This window comes from Trachinotus anak, unplaced genomic scaffold (genome assembly GCF_046630095.1).
Source record: "Trachinotus anak isolate AG129_WGS33_773 ecotype Australia unplaced genomic scaffold, CSIRO_AGI_Tana_v1 ptg000009l, whole genome shotgun sequence".
In the NCBI taxonomy this organism is placed as follows: Eukaryota; Metazoa; Chordata; class Actinopteri; order Carangiformes; family Carangidae; genus Trachinotus; species Trachinotus anak.
Window position 1 is genome coordinate 21,348,609 of NW_027273860.1, and position 16,717 is coordinate 21,365,325.

Sequence of the window (16,717 nt, forward strand, 5' to 3'; positions counted from 1 at the left end):
AGTGCATTTTATATTTGTATTTGGGTATTTTGTAATTGTAGTAGTGCATTTTATATTTGTAGTAGTGTATTTTATATTTATGTATTTTATATTTGTAGTAGTATATTTTATGTTTAGCCAATGTCTAACAGAACCAGATGAGCAGCTTTTCAGTGATGGGGTGTGGACAAAGGCTTGGACACTACTGTGTGTCCTCCACCTCACATGTTCCTCCACCTGATGGGGGTTTGACTTTCAGCTGCAGTGTTTACAGTGTTTACAGCTACAGTGTTTACAGCTACAGTGTTTACAGCTACAGTGGGGCGGCAGTGGCTCAGGAGGTAGAGCAGGTCATCCACTTATCAGAAGGTCGGTGGTTCAATCCCTCTGGTCCACATGTCGAAGTGTCCTTGGGCAAGGCACTGAACCCCAAACTGCCTCTGATGGCTGTCCCATCAGCGTATGAGTGTGTGTGTGAATGTTAGAAGCACTCCACTGTAGATGTAAGTGCTGTATGTATGTGTGTGTGAAACGTTGTAAAGCGCTTTGAGTGGTCAATAAGACTAGAAAAGCGCTATATAAGCAGTCCATTTTACCATTTAGTGTTTACAGTGTTTACAGCTACAGTGTTTACAGCTATAGTGTTTACAGTGTTTACAGTGTTTTATCAGGTTGTTTCATAGTAATGGACAAAAAAATGTTTCTTCTGAACTCAAACCATCCAACACCTGAGGCCTGTTTCAGAAAACAGGTTGAACAAACTCTGAGCCTTTAACCTGAACTCAATCGACTGAACTCAACATCTGATCTGAGTCAGCTCAGTCTGAATGAGAAAATCTAAAGGGCTCTGATACTGCAGTTCACCATGGAAACAGGGAGATAAAGAGAGGACCAAAGGAACTGGAACGATGAACATTAATGCACACTTATAGACAGTGAACAGGTGAGACACAGTTAAAGCCACAGTGACTGAGTTAGAATTGGGAACACAGCAGCAGAAACAAACAGAAAAGGTCTGGACCTCATGTACAAAGCCTTGTGTAGACTTCCAACTGAAAAGTGACGTTCGCACAAAGCTGGAAGCAGAATTCCACACACATTTGATTTTTACGTCCCAACTGACTTGGAATTGAGTGCATATGCACGAACACCACTCTCCAGCCTCTCCCCACCTTCAATTTAATACGTTAATGAGTGTAAATGCCTGGACCCCCCCTTCTCCTCAGAGTCAGGAAAATGGCAAAACCAAGAGGAAAGAATTCACTGAGTACGAGGTGGAGCTTCTGTTTTCAGAGTCCAGAAAAATATTTGATCCCGACTCTGACATAAATAAAATAAAGTGTGGAGGAGGCTGTTAATGTGGGGGGGTCCTGACCTGCCTCAAAGCAGAGGAGTTTTCTTCTTGTACTTTATTCACGTTCTCTTATTGAAATGAGTAAAAAAGATCATAGTAGTATTTGGCTTATTTAACACACTCTACATCCCCAGCTCTGTTTTCAACAGGCCTGAACATGAAGCAATGCAGCAGGGAAAAGCTGAGACCATCCAGATCTTTTCCAACTTTACAGGTCAGTTTACAGATGCAGGTGAATGACTCACAGACAGGGGCTCTGCTCTGAGGGGCTCTGATCCTCTAGTTTAACAGGAATAAACAACATGTCTCCTTCTCAAACCACTGAGGAGAAAAGATGCTCTAAACACAACAAGGTATTTAGGAGAGTACGTTCTCCTGTCTGCATCAGAGGAGCTGATATTAAATTCACTTATATACATTTTAATCTAAGTTATATTCATCACCTGTCATTCACATGTTATCACATGTCATCATCTGTCATCACCTGTCACTCACATGTTGTCACCTGTCATTCACATGTCATCTCCTGTAATCAACCGTCACTCACTGGTCATCAACTGTCATCACCTGTTGTCACCTGTCACTCACCAGGCCTCCCACCCACTCCTCGGTGTGCTGGTCAAACACAGGAGCACCTTCAGTGATAGACTTAATCCTCCACAATGCACCACAGAGCACCACAGGAAGTCATTCCTGCCTGTGACCATCAAACGGTTCGACTTATCCCTCAGAGGGTCCGACGACTAGAGTCAACTGAACTGGACTTATTTCATTCTTGTGTGCAATTTTTCAAATGAGTGCAATTTTAAAAGTGGGCATTAACCACCTATATACTGTTACATTCATATTTATATTGTATATTTTTACATCATAATTTGAGGACATTTTATGTTTGTATTCATATTTATATTTGTCTTTATTCTTTACCTCTGAAGTTATGTTCTTGCTGTTACACTTCTATTCTTGATGGAGCATCTGTTACATTACCTGATTTCCCCCTGGGGAGCAATAAAGTATTTGATTGATTGGTTGATTGATTGATTGATTGATTGATTGATTGATTGTTTAATTGATTGATTGATTGATTGATTGATTGATTGATTGATTGATTGATTGATTGATTGATTGATTGATTGATTGATTGATTGATTGTCACAAAAACTGTGGGTCAGCTGTGTCAGAAATTTACCAAAAAGTAAATTGTTTAAACAAAAGAAATTTTGTGAGTTTTGTAGACAGGATTAAAAACCAGATGTCAACGTCGAAGTATTTCAAAGGTACAGGCTGCATGCAGACCCACCACCAAGCCTCAACAGTTTGTTTGCAGAAATTGCTAAGATGAACACCACACTGCTGAGAGTAATGCTTACAGATCAAATTTACTGGCTGTGAAAAACACAGGGCGAGTTCATTTAAAAAGCATCTGGTGACATCAGTAAACACCTGGTGATGAAAAAAAAAAAAACAAAAACAAAAAAAACATTGCAAAATTCAGATGAGAGACACAGAGCACTGGAGGAACTGGAGGACAGGGGGACACCAGCCAAAGAATTGTCTGAGCTGGACCAGTACATCGGGGCCATCATCTGAGAGACGGCACTATCAGGTGTGCCATCAGCTGAATGTCTGGACACAGACCTGGGCCCTGAGTTAGCGCCTTCATCTCCTCTTTGTCCATCTACTTTCCCAGAGGAATCAGAGGGTACTCTGTTTTTTCTTTAATGATATCATTTATAATGAGCATGTCCTACAGGCACATCTACAACATTGTGTTTAAAAAGATTTACTTGTATTTTAAATTTAGACATTTCTCACAAATAAAGGTCACTACAAAGGTTTAATTTATCATTTATTCTCAGATGAACACCTGCTGAGTCAACCATCCTCTGAGGAGCAGCCTGGAACCTGGCAGCCAGTACCTTCACCCCCCATAGGGCACAATCTGCAGTATCCTGCAGCAGCAGTAAATATGACATATGACATATGCCTACTTTTGGCCTGTAAATAAGGCGACAGTCACTAACTAATGGTTGGCATGCTTCTTATTTAACATACTCTAATTGGTGTGAAGTGTTAGTGTAGCAATCATTTATTTTTAAAGACCATAATGCTTTGTAAAATAAAAAAAATAAAAATATATTATAAATGACAAAATTATTATTGTAATTTAAATAATATAATATTACATAACTGTAGAACAGAAGAAAAGTGTGAGAAAACATTGGTGAATGTCAGAACCTTCTTAAAAAGTGCTTAAATGGTTTTTAAGAAGAAATTTCTTCTTAAGAATGGTTGGTGAATGAGGCCCATCATGTCTTGTTCTGGTACCTAAAGTAGGACGCCGAGCTGAGATAAATGACTACAGACTGATGGCCCTCACATCACACATCATGAAGACCCTGGAGCAGCTGCTTCTCCATCTTCTGAGACCACAGGGTGAGCAGCAGGAATGGGCAGGAAGGAGAGTACAGGGATCTGATGATGATCTTCAGTGAATGGAGAAACAAGAACTGCCTCCTACTGAACCTCCAGGACCAAGGAGATGATCTCTGACCTTCACAGGTCTAGAGCCACACTTCAGCCAGTCAGAGTTAGAGGGAGGGACACTGAGGTGGTGCACACTGATAAATACCTAGGTGTGCACCTGGACAGTAAACTGGACTGGTCACTGAACACAGATGACGCATACAGGAAGGGGCGGAGCCAGCTCTTTTTCCTCAGGAAGCTCAGGTCCTTTGACGTCTGCAGTGAAATGCTGCACGTTTTATCAGTCAGTGGTGGAGAGAGTCCTCTTCTCTGCTGTGGTCTGCTGGGGCAGCAGCAGGTCAGACCAGAACACAAGGAGACTGGACCAGCTGCTTCTAAAGGCTGGGTCTGTGACTGGAGGAGTCTGGACTCTCTCAGGACTGTTGATGAGAGACACTTGCTCTGTGAGATGCAGCCATCTTGGACAACACCAACCATCCTCTCCACAACATCCTTCAGAGCAGAGAAGCAGCTACAGCAGCAGCCAATGTCTCATCTCTCTGCTGCAGGACTGAGAGGTTCAGGAAATCCTCTGTTCACTGCCATCAGACTGTTCAACACCTCAGAGACAGAGGATCATCAATGACAATAATTATTATTTAACATGAAAGGATCCATCTCTCAGCATTTGTTTCTGTGTCCATGGAGACGAGCAGCTAAAGAGGTCACACAACACAAGTTATGAAGATAACCACCTGTCCAGACCTGGACCTTCAGAGCAGCTTCACACTCTGCTGGTTACCCATAATCCTCTGCTCCAGTGAAAAACCAACAAGGAATGTTTTCTGAATGATAGATGGTCATGTTGAAAAAAAAAAACTTATGACAGAGTGGCTTCATCACTGACATGCACACACACACACACACACACACACACACACACACAAATAAAAAGTTGTCACAGCTTCTACAAACACCTGATCATCTCATTTATTGGTCCAACATGTCACAGATTGAGTGTAAACATCATCTGAACTTAAAATCAGAGTCAAATCTATTACATCAGGTCAAAGTTCATTTCATTATCAGAATTCAGCTTAAAAAGCTCTTTGTGCTTCAGCCTGTAAACATCAGCAGCCTGGACCGAGTCGACCCCCCCACCCACCAGCACCAGTCTGTCAGTGTCGCAGCATCAGTGTGAAGTAGTGTCCAACAGGTAGAGATTGTTTAGTAGATTAACTTCTCCAAGACCATGATCCCTGACTGAGGAGTCACTGACTGTGTTTACATCAACCCTGATCCTCCACCTCCTGTAAGTTCTATGTTCTGTTCTGTATGTTCTATATTCTGTGGCATGTCTCAAAAAACCTAATTTTTTTTATGTTTCTATGCATCAAACCAAACCTGGATTATCTAGTCCACCACTTTACTGTGTGTGTATGTGTGTGTGCGTCTAAACCCAGTCAGTGACTCTGATCCTGTTGTCAGGGACCACCCCCTGGTCACCAGGTATTTACTTGTGCACTCTGTCCTCCAGTGCCTTTAGCTCCGCCTCCACCTGTGCCGGCAGGTCAGCTCCCACCTGCTGGGTGAAGTAGGCTCTCAGCTCTTTGGTCTCCTTCTGCCAGAAAGGCTTGGGCACGTCGAACAAGGCTCCCATATCCACCTCGCCGCTCAGGCCCTTGGTGTCGATGGCGCCATCTTCTGGCAGCCAGCCGATGATGCTCTTCTTGGCCGCCTCGTCATCCCTCTCCCGGCCACAGCGCTTGAAGATCCACTCCAGCACACGGGCGTTTTCACCGAAGCCCGGCCAGAGGAAGGTGCCAGTGGTGGCGTCCTTTCTGAACCAGTTGACGTGGAAGATCTTGGGCAGATGAGTGGGAGCCTTTCGGCTCTCCATGCTCAGCCAGTGAGCGAGGTAGTCACCAAAGTTGTAGCCGAAGAACGGCCGCATGGCGAATGGGTCGTGCATGATGACCTTGCCTGAGAGGAAACATTAAACGCTCTGTAATTCTGATCTGAAGACATGAAGAGGAGCTGAGACCACAGGTGAATCACAGGTGTGTATCTATACCTTTGTGCTCAGCAGCAGCCGTGGCCTCTGACCTCATCGCAGCGCCAACGAAGACGCCGTGTTTCCAGTTGAAGGACTCGTAGACCAGGGGGACTCCTGACAATATCGACATCACGTTTCAAACACACAGGTCACACAGGTGTCTTTACACAACATCATAATGTCACAGAGAGTGTGACCTTTGACTTTTTGGATATAAAATGTCACGGATGACCTGGAGGCATAAAAATCTGACCCTGACAAAGACCATAGACCAAAGTGTTTGTCAGGTAAAAGCTCCTCAGGTGTGTTTTCTGACCTTCTGGCCTCCTGCCCCCAAAGATGATGGCGTCAATAGGGACCCCCTCCTCACTCTCCCACTGGGGGTCGATGATGGGACACTGAGCCGCCGGGGCACAGAAGCGGGAGTTGGGGTGGGCACAGGGTGTCGAGCTTCCTGTTTGCACGGAGACAACAGAGTGGTGATGTTACTGAACGCCACAGTGATCTGATGATGATGATGTGTCATGTGACTCCTGTAGTTTTGGAAAACACCTGGATGACCTAAACCTGAAATCACAGTATTTGGTGGGAGATGTCAGCAACAACAATGTCAAGACAGACATGTTTATTGGCTCAGGACATGACATGAGGGTGAGAAGAACCTACTCCATGATCTGATCCGTCAGAGAACTGTATACAGAGCTGATCCTCTTCAGACAGAACAAGAAGTGAGTCAGTGAAGCCTTCAGCCAATCAGGACAGAGCTCTGTCATCAGGTGGTTCCTGTTGGTGCAGCTGGAGGCAAGAACCTACAGCCACCCCAATCCCACAACGTTTTAATGTCATGTGTAATGTCATGTGACTGCAGTGCCAGCCAAAGTTCCTACCCAGCATGCATTGTATAAAATCAGCTCTTGAGTTATAGATCTCCCTGGTGTGTGTGTGTGTTGGGTGTGTTTGTCACAGTACAGCAGAGTCTGTGTGGTGGTTGGACCTGACACTGGTGATGAAGGGAAAACTGGTGTACCACCCGCCCCCACTAGATGGTGCTGTTTATACAGATTCTGGTGTTAGTTTGGCCCAGAGACCAGGTACCAGCCTCAGTGTGAGGATTTGACCGGATAAAGTCCTCATTCCAGAGGGACCTTCAGTCCTCAGATGGTATGAAGAGAGGTTTATGGTCATAGACTCAGAGCTCAAACCCTGACCCTCTAAAACCAAGAGCGGAGCAACACAATGGTCTCTGCTGGTCTCAGACTGACACAGTGGTCATAGTCCAGCGTCCACAATGTTTAAACAACAAATACTCCCTCTGAGCACCCATGGGTGTGCAGGTCTAAAATGAGGTGAGGTCAGGAGTAGTGCTGAGCTGTGGACTGTTAATGTAGAGGTCTAGGTCTCGTAGACTGTTCCCAGTTCTAGACTCTAGTCAGTCTGAGTACTGGTCTGAGAACCTGCTGCAGAGACTGTGTTCAGACATGTCCTTCAGCTTGTTCTCGTCACTCTAGATGTGTCCTGTAGTCTGGACTGTGCTAGCCTGTAGAGGTCCTGGTGCCCTCTATTGGACTATCACAGACCACAGACCACCAAAGTCTGGCCTGAGGGGGCTGTAGACTGTCTGAATCCTGTATATGGATCCACCTGATCACCACAGATCACCTGATCAATGTGGATCATGTGATGACTGTGGATCATGTGATCAACATAGATCATGTAATCAATGTGGATCATGTGATGACTGTGGATCATGAGATGACCATGAATGACTGTGGACCATGTGATCATTGTGGAGCATGTGATCACCAAGGATCATGTGATATAGGACGAGCAGCTCTGTGATCAGATGTCATCATAGAGCTGCAGTGATGAACCCTCATTACACAGTTGAATCCACATCTGAGAGTCCAGGTGCAGAGAACCTCAGTACTGGTCTACAGAGAGGTGGAGAAAGTGATGTGGTCAGATGAGTCATCCTTCACCAGGTGGGCGAGGTCATGTGTGGTGTACACCTAGAGAACGGTCCAGGTCTGAACCCTGGACCTCTACAGTGAGGGGATCCAGGAGCCCTTTTTTGGTGTGGGGGGCACTCTGCTGCCATGGTTCTGGTCCACCTGTCCCCTTGGAGGGAGGGGTCACTGCAGATCAATACAGAGTAGTTGTGAGTGATTACACGTCTCTCCTGGTGGGAGGGATCACCAATGGCTTCACAAGCTTCACTGTCAGCTGATCTGAACCCGGTGAACTATGGGAGATGTTGGAGTCAGACAGACTGTCCACGTCCATCATCGATGAAGGATGTTCCTCCTCCTCCAGACCGAGACCTGTCACCTGACTGAGACTGATACCTGTAACTGTGAGCAGAAACAAACACGGACACCAGCAGCTCTATACGTCTCCATGGAAACCTCTCTGAGGCTCACACTACCTTGTTTCCAGGTTTTGCCGTGCCAGTCTGTGAGCGTGACCCCAGCTGCAGGTGGGTCGAGTCCCTCCCACCACACTCCTCCGTCGCTGGTCTCACCGACGTTGGTGAACATGGTGTTTTTGGCAACGGTGGCCATGGCGTAGGGGTTGGTCTTGTCTGAGGTTCCTGGAGCGACGCCAAAGAAGCCGTTCTCTGGGTTGATGGCCCTCAGTTTACCTGCAGACACGTCAGGGAGCGGCATTAAACTCACATATCACATATGGAGTCTGTGAGCGTGGGCTCGGCTCCTCCTCCTCACCTTGGCTGTCAAACTTCATCCACGCGATGTCATCTCCCACGCACTCAACCTTCCAGCCTGGCAGAGCCGGTTTCATCATGGCCAGGTTGGTTTTACCGCAGGCACTGGGGAAGGCCGCTGCTACGTAACGCTTCACACCCTGAGGGTTGGTGATGCCCAGGATCTGAGGACAGGATGTAAGTCATGACATCATGGATCTGGAGCTGTCAGTCAGAAACATCAGGGACGAGCACTTTGGAAACAACAGTGTGATACACACCTGACATATTATTAGGAATATGAAATAATCAATAACTAAACACTGGAGAGGCCAAAAACCTGTTCATGATCAAAACCAGAATCCTTGTAATATATATATATATATATATATATATATATATATATATACACACACACACACACACACACACACACACACACACATACACATGCATACATACATACATACATACATACATATAATAATATATAACCAATATAACTACTATATAACTATTATAACTAATATATTATACATTTAGAGCAGTGGTGGTTCCAGTTCTCCGGATTCCTTCCAGCAGCACAGAGACACCTCTCCACCACCCTCAGGGCCTGGTCACACCTGGTCACACCTGGTATTAACGTGTCTTCAATGATCCAAGAAAGTGTTGTTTTTAGCTAATCAGACAGACGGGACTGTTGTTCATGTGCTTCTGTGTGTGTGTGTGTGTGTGTGTGTGTGTGTGTGTGTGTGTGGCTCTACAGTGAAATAAAGTTTTAATAATTATTAACAGTTAAATATTTTCATTTCATGATGAAACTGTGTTGGACAAATCAGACTGTCAGAGGACGTCAGTACTGGAGGCGGTCCTTCAGAGGATGTCAGTAGATGTCGTCAAGGACACATTCATGTTCACACTGCTAAAGGAATGTGTACACAGGTGGACCACCTAAGAATGTGGTCTTGGATGCGTTCACACCTGAACTTATTGTAATCACTTGTGATCGGATCACCTGAGACAATGTAAATACCAGGTCTGAACAGGTGTGAGCAGGTGTGAACAGGTCTGAACTGGTCTGAAAAGCTGCAGAAGGCAGGGTCCTGCACTGTCAGCAGACTCTACAGGACTGTGGACTCAGGTCCACTCCTCCGTCCTCACCAGCATGTGCTCTGCCAGCCAGCCCTCGTCCTTGGCGATGCGGGAGGCGATGCGGAGGGCGAAGCACTTTTTCCCCAGGAGAGAGTTTCCCCCATAGCCGCTGCCAAAGGACAGGATCTGCCTGGTGTCCGGCAGGTGAGAGATCAGCACCTTGTCTGGGTTACAGGGCCACGAGTTGACCAGAGGAGCTGGAGAGCAACAGAGGGGGTTAATAAAGTTTGTTCAAAGCAGTGACAGAACTTGTTTATGGTTCTTGCCTACCTTTGAGGGGTAAAGGTCGTCCCAATGAGTGCTGACAGCGGACAAACTCAACCCCTTCAGCCAGTTTCTGCAGGACAGGTGTACCCATACGTGTCATGATACCCATACTGGCCACAACATACGGGGAGTCAGTCACCTGGTGGAGAGCAGAGCGGTCATCACTACAACACAACAGCTGCATTCACTACAACACAACACCTGTGTTCAGGCTCCTCTCCTGTGTAACCAACTCCCACTGTGGGTTCGAGAGGTAGACTTCAAACTGTCCTCTTTGATAAAGCTTAGGGGGTGGCTCAGGTATGTCTTGAACCATAGTTATGCTGCTGTAGAGCTAGACTGCTGGGGGATTCCCCATAATGCATTGGGGGGGGTCTCTCTCTCTCTCACTCTCTCTCTCTCTCTCTAACACCCAACCAGTTGAGGCAGACCCCCCCCCACCTGAGCCTACAAGTAACTACAACACAACAGTGTAACTATGACACAGTGTCACATGGTTGTCTCTGAACATCAGAGGAGGTCACTACCTGAACACCGTATTTACTCAGACTTGAGCCGACAGGACCCATACTGAAGGGGATCACATACATGGTCCGACCTACAGGAGGAGACAGAGGCATGACATCACATCAGTGCTACAACAGAAGTAGAAGAAGAAGAAGAAGAAGAAGAAGAAGAAGAAGAAGAAGAAGAAGAAGAAGATGATTCTATATTTCTATATTAATAATCCATTAATGTCAGAGTCCAGACATTTGATCAAACATCTCTAAACAGTAATTAACAACAGGGGGACGAACTCATCAGAGGGGGACAACCTCACCCAGCTCCCTACCTGCCATACAGCCGGGGAAACGCCCCTGTCTCGCTCTCTGCCACTCCGCCTCACTCATCCAGCTGCCCAGCTGGCTCTTCACCCCCCCCGCAGGGATTGGGACTGTGTCCCTCTGACTCTTGGTCACGATCACAGTCTTGCTCTCCACCCGAGCCACATCTTTTGGGTCAGTCCGAGCCAACCAGCTGCAGACAGAATGAAGTAGTGATGTCAGAGGAGGTGTGGACACGTGAGGACAGGTGTGTCAGTGTGTGAGTGTGTGTGTGTGTGTGTGTGTGTGTGTGTGTGTGTGCAGCCTTTACCAGTTGTCATATTTGCGAAGCTTCTTGACCATCCCTTCCTTCTCCAGACCTGCAAGGATGTTGGCCGTCTCCTCCGCTGTTCCTGTCACCACTTGTACACCAGCGGGTTTACACTCCTCCACCGCTCCCTTCACAAACTCCGCCACCGCCGGGGGCAGAGAGGAGACGGAGGCCAGGGACCGGACCCTGACAGTGGCCCCAACACCACCCTGTCTGTGAGAGAAAGTCAGTTTTTACGGTTCTGACACATCATTGGACATCAGTACAGGAACCCACCCCCACCCCCCACCCCCACCCCACCCCATGACGACTACTGGTGTTGAGAAGTTAAAACCAGACAAGGTCCCAAAGACAGACACACACACACACACAGGTATCAGGTCGGCTCCCACAAAGGGCTCCAGCAGCAGATAACAGGTAACTGACAGGGAGGGGGCAAAGAGCTGAGAACAGGTGAGCTAAGTCAGCAGATGATGACCAGTGAGGGGGAGGGAACTGAATCATGAGGCTGACTTTAACATCACCTCATGTCTATGGATTGTGACATGTCACCAATTTCAGGTTTAGTCAGACCAGGACTGAGCTACAGGCTAACATGCTAATGAGCAGTATAAATTCACATGTAGCGTGTTAGCATCTCTAACATTCAGCAGTAAAGCTTAGCAGCTCTGCACACATCACACTGTCAGAAGAGGGGCTCCACAGTCCCTCATCCTGAGGGGACCATGAAGGTCAGGACCACATTTCATCACAGTCACATAACAGCAGGAGGAGCTGATCTGAGCCAGTCTCCTTCAGTCACCTCCATCTCCCTCACACTAACTCAGTTAGCTCCAGTCATCCACCCTGTCACTCATTACTATAACCATCAGGGTGGTGCTGCCCATTACGTCCAGGGTGATCAGGGTTAGAGGAGTCAACCAGAAGGGAGGGGAGACAAAAGGAGACAGGAGGAGAGACAGGAGGAGAGACAAGAGGAGAGACAAGAGGAGAGACAAGAGGAGAGACAAGAAGAGATAGGCAGAGAGATAGGAGGTGAGACAGGAGACAGAAGGAGCTGATCTGAGCCAGTCTCCTTCAGTCACCTCCATCTCCCTCACACTAACTCAGTTAGCTCCAGTCATCCACCCTGTCACTCATTACTATAACCATCAGGGTGGTGCCGCCCATTACGTCCAGGGTGATCAGGGTTAGAGGAGTCAACCAGAGGGGAGGAGACAGGAGGTGAGATCGGAGGAGACACCAGGAGAGCCAGGAGGAGAAATGAGGAGACACAGGAGGAGAGACAGGAGGAGCGGTCTCTGCTTTGCATTATAAAGCTGAACCCTGAACAGACTCCGATGAACTCTGCCCCCACCCCCCTCCCTCCTCCCATTCATCCCTGCTGCCTTTGACTCCGCCCCCTCATTCCTCACCCATCCCCCACACCCGATGAGCTCCAGCCCGCCTCCACTTAACAAACTGAGTTTACTGGGACCCGGTCTGAGTCTCCTCTGCAGCTGGGCACAGGGACCTCTGAGGTTCAGGAGCTGGCTCATGAATCCAGGGACAGAGTCCAGACCAGAACAGGCGGAGCATGAAGACACAGATCAGCCTGGTCTGGTATCTGCTGCCCCCCCCCCCAGTCACTTCCAGTTGAACAGGTTTTCCTCCACACACACCTCCACATCAGCAAACCAATCGTCACACACCACAGACCGACACGCCTACACTCCCCCTGCACCGCCCTGACGGATCCTGGTCAACAGCCCCTGGGGGGCAGAGTCTACCTGGAGCCCAGACCAGGACCAGAACACGTGCTGCCTCACAGTCCGTACAGCGAGTACGGGGAGAGTACACGGCGCATGCTCAGTGACGGCTGCTCATCAGCAGCTTCTCAAGCAGAAATACAAACACAACTCACACGTCCTGGCGTGGTGTCACGTGGTCTCTCTTTAAAATCACCTACTACTGAGCTGGTGTTCAGAGTCTACGTGTCTAGATCTGACACCTCTGGGATCAGGTCTGACCAGCTTCTGGGACCTGCAGCAGCTGAGACTCCTCAACACACAGATGTCTGACTCTCTACAATAATAATAATATTAATAATAATAACAATAACAACAACAACAACAACAACAATTCCACCGATGAGGTCACTAATGATGTGGTGAATGATCTAATGAAGTTCATTGCGCCTCAAACTACAGAACGATTCACTTTCAGAGTCACTGAACTCAGGCTGACCGAGCTGCTCTTTGTTGTGTGATCGTTGTGTTTGTTGTGTGATCGTTGTGTTTGTTGTGTGATCGTTGTGTATATGAGGTGAAACACGGAGCTGGATCACGAACTCAGCTGCGTGTCTCTAACGAGCCGAGTTTAATAATAAAGTTCACGAAGCTAAAACGCGACTTGAATAAAAACCCGGACCCGGACCCGGTGACTCACCTCCGGAGGACTCCCAGTAGAAGACTCGACATGGTGGCTGCAGAGGACCGTGTTGCAGGTGAGGTGGAGGTGAAGTGAGCCGCGCCGTCACCGCCGCTCTCTGCTCATGTCTGCCCCTCAGACTTTGCACTTTGTTCCCCCCGAACACCTGGACGCCGCTGCACGCGGGGATGAGGCGGCCGCTGCTTCCTCAGCTTCTGTCCACACTGGCATCGCTCCTCCTCCACACCACGACCCACCGGCTGATGCAAGTTTCACAGCCGCTGCACCGACAACCAGCGTGGAGACTCAACCCGGAAACACGAGCAAACGGAAAGGGTTCATGAGCCCCCCCACCCCCCACCCCTCCCCCACTGACACAGCTGGATCAGAACCTTCACTCTGCTCTGAACCAGGTCCAGGTCCAGGTCAGAGTGAAGGTTTGTGTAGGACGAAGATTTAACTTTTCATAAAGCTCTGAACTAAAGTTTTTAATGAAACTGCTATGGAAACCTCCACAGTCTGCTTCATGGATTGATCATTGATTATTTCAGTGTATTTCTGTCTGTATGTGTTTAAATTGCTCAGTACTGTTTGCCCTGTGTTAGCTGACACTCCAGGGAGAGGTTCAGTGTTACTTCTTTTAAATACAACACAATAATGAGCTGAACCTGGTCTCTGGGTCTGACCTGAACCTGATGACACCTATACACAGACAGACACACTGTGATTAACACTCATTTATAAAACAGCTGAAAGTGAAGCGCTCTCTGCTTGATCATGTTTAATGTGTATTTGTTTACTTCATGTGTTCATGTCTCAATGGGGCAATAAGAACCAGTGAAATGATAAAACTTTATTAAGACATCCAAACTTGAACAGAACTAAATTCAACAAATAACAGATTTTCTATTTGTCATATTTAAATTAAGCAACAAGTCTTCAAGCTGCGTTCAGAGTGACTTTGACTTTAAACTGTTTCAAGTCATTTTCATGGTAAAATAGAAAATAATAAGTGTTGTTTTAGGGCTGAAGTAACAATTATTACCTTTATCGATAAACCTGCTGATCAATGGATCATTGAAAAGCCTCAGAGTGTAACAGTTCACTCAGGTCAACAACACAAGAAGAACCACAACATGAAACAATTTCCCAGTTTGGGATCATTAAAGTACTTTGATTTGATTTGATTTGAAACAAGGTGTTACAGTTCACACACCTTCAGAAAACAACACAACAACATTTAACAAGAGATAGAGACTGATGACATCAGCACTGATGACATCAGCGCTGATGACTGAGAGTTGTGTTCTAATAGTGTTATAGTTGTGTTACAGTTGTGTAACAGTTATGTTACAATTGTGGGACGGTTGTGTTACAGTTGCATTACAGTTGTGTTACAGTTGTGTCACAGTTGTGCAACAGTTGTATTATAATTTTGTCATGTTAGCCTGTTTCACTGAATTTTTAAACAGTGAGTTTCCTGTTAATGTTTCTCTCTGGGAACTGGGGGAGGGGTCACTCACACACACACACACACACACATACAAACACAGTGAGAGTGCAGCAGAGGGTGGGGGTAGACAGTAGACTGTAGTGTAGATAGACAGAGATACAACTACTGGTTAAACTTCAGCCTCTGTCTCATGGTCTCTGATATAGAGACTCCCAGTGCACATAGATAACGCGCACACACACACACACACACACACACACAAACACACACTCACTGTGAATGAATGTATACATGCTAAAAGATCATGACTGCAGTCCAGTAAAAGGCGACATTCAGCACTGAGCACAGAAGAAACAGACGCCATGAAAATATGTTTCCTGTCAGTGAACAACTGAGAGTGTGGTGTGTTCAGGATCACCGTGGCAAACAGTATGACTGTAAACTACAGCTTATCAGTGTTGTGTGTTCCCTGTGTGTGTCTGTTCGCTGTCATGCACTGAAGATCTCACTCAGCTCAATGTTCAACCCCTACAAATGTCACAGAAGGAAAATAAATTATTTCTAAGAAACGATCTAATGATTAATGAAACTGTTAATGAGTTTTAAAACCTCAGTGAATAGACCATGTTTTCAGAATAATTGTGTAGAGTCTCTCCTGTACAGCTCCACCTTCATCATTTAACTGTTACACATGGAGACCACAGGTGGAGATTCTTAGTCCAGTTCTTCATGTCCCCATCCTGGAGGTCAGAGGACTGGACTAGTTACTGTTGGTTACTGTTAGTTATTGTAAATTAGATTAGATTATATTCCTTTTATTGCCATTGTACAGAGTACAACACATTTTTTGCAGCAGTCCAGAACAATGCATTCACACATAATGTTGTAATTAAAAATCACCTGTAAAAACTATGAGTCATAAGACATCAGACATCCCACGAAGCATAACATAATAAGCCTAATAAACCTCGGATGAGACATGAAATGCAGTAAATACAATACAAATACAAAATACAGTAAGTCAGTACAAGGTGCAGTTAAATGTAGACATTTGCAGTGTTGTATTAAAGTGACTGTAGTGATTAGTGCAGATTGACCCACAGGTCAGCATCAGTGTTCAGGTCATGCATGGCTCTGGGATAAAAGTTGTTCTTAAGTCTGTTTGTCCGTGATGTGATGGACCTGAAGCATCTGCCAGAGGGCAGCAGCTTGAACAGATGATGTCCAGGGTGGGAAGGATCCTTTAATATGTTTACTGCTCTGCTGAGGCAGCGAGAGCTGAAAAACCATCTGACAGCGGTTAGTCAGGAAGTCCCTTATCCAGTGACAGATGGGGTTGGGAAAGTGCTAGGTCTGCAAGTTTTGTGACCAGTCAATCTGGGATGATGGTGTTAAAAGCAGAGCTGAAGTCCACAGAGAACATCCTCACATAGCTCCCCTGTTGCTCAAGGTGGGACAGTGCAGTGTGCACCCAGTGGCAATGGCATCTTCTGTAGAACTCTTTGCTCTGTAGGCAATCTGCTGTGGGTCAAAGGTGACTGGGAGACTGGATTTGATGTGCTGTTGGACCAGCCTCTCGAAGCCCTTCATGAAGACTGGGGTGAGTGCGACTGGATGATAGTCACAGAGGTTGCTGAGGGGAGGTTTCTTTGGCAGAGGAATTACTGTGGGAGACTTCAGGCATGGTGGGATGATGGACTTAGACAGCGACAGGTTGAAGATCTTTGGGAAGACCCCAGAGAGCTG

At 46.6% G+C, this 16,717-nt stretch overlaps 1 protein-coding gene across 1 annotated transcript; it reads right to left on the reverse strand.

Annotated features, from left to right (window-relative positions):
• Positions 1 to 4,764: 4,764 nt before the first annotated feature.
• pck2 (phosphoenolpyruvate carboxykinase 2 (mitochondrial)) lies at positions 4,765 to 13,830 on the reverse strand. Its single transcript, XM_071485780.1, has 11 exons — positions 13,537 to 13,830; positions 11,110 to 11,322; positions 10,808 to 10,992; positions 10,503 to 10,573; positions 9,979 to 10,114; positions 9,718 to 9,905; positions 8,579 to 8,741; positions 8,281 to 8,496; positions 6,172 to 6,309; positions 5,874 to 5,969; positions 4,765 to 5,782 (listed from the first exon to the last, which is right to left on the reverse strand). The coding sequence occupies exons 1-11, from the start codon at positions 13,566 to 13,568 to the stop codon at positions 5,313 to 5,315; spliced, it is 1,908 nt and encodes a 635-aa protein (XP_071341881.1). The 5' UTR covers positions 13,569 to 13,830; the 3' UTR covers positions 4,765 to 5,312.
• Between the last annotated feature and the right edge of the window lie 2,887 nt (positions 13,831 to 16,717).

Coding starts and splice junctions, on each gene's coding strand:
- pck2 (XM_071485780.1), bottom strand. CDS start 13,568: ATGTCGAGTCTTCTACTGGGAGTCCTCCGGAG. Junction 10,574..10,807: donor TTTCCCCGGCTGTATGGCAG/GTAGGGAGCTGG, acceptor CTCCTCCTGTAG/GTCGGACCATGTATGTGATC. Junction 6,310..8,280: donor CGGCAAAACCTGGAAACAAG/GTAGTGTGAGCC, acceptor CCGTGCAAACAG/GAAGCTCGACACCCTGTGCC.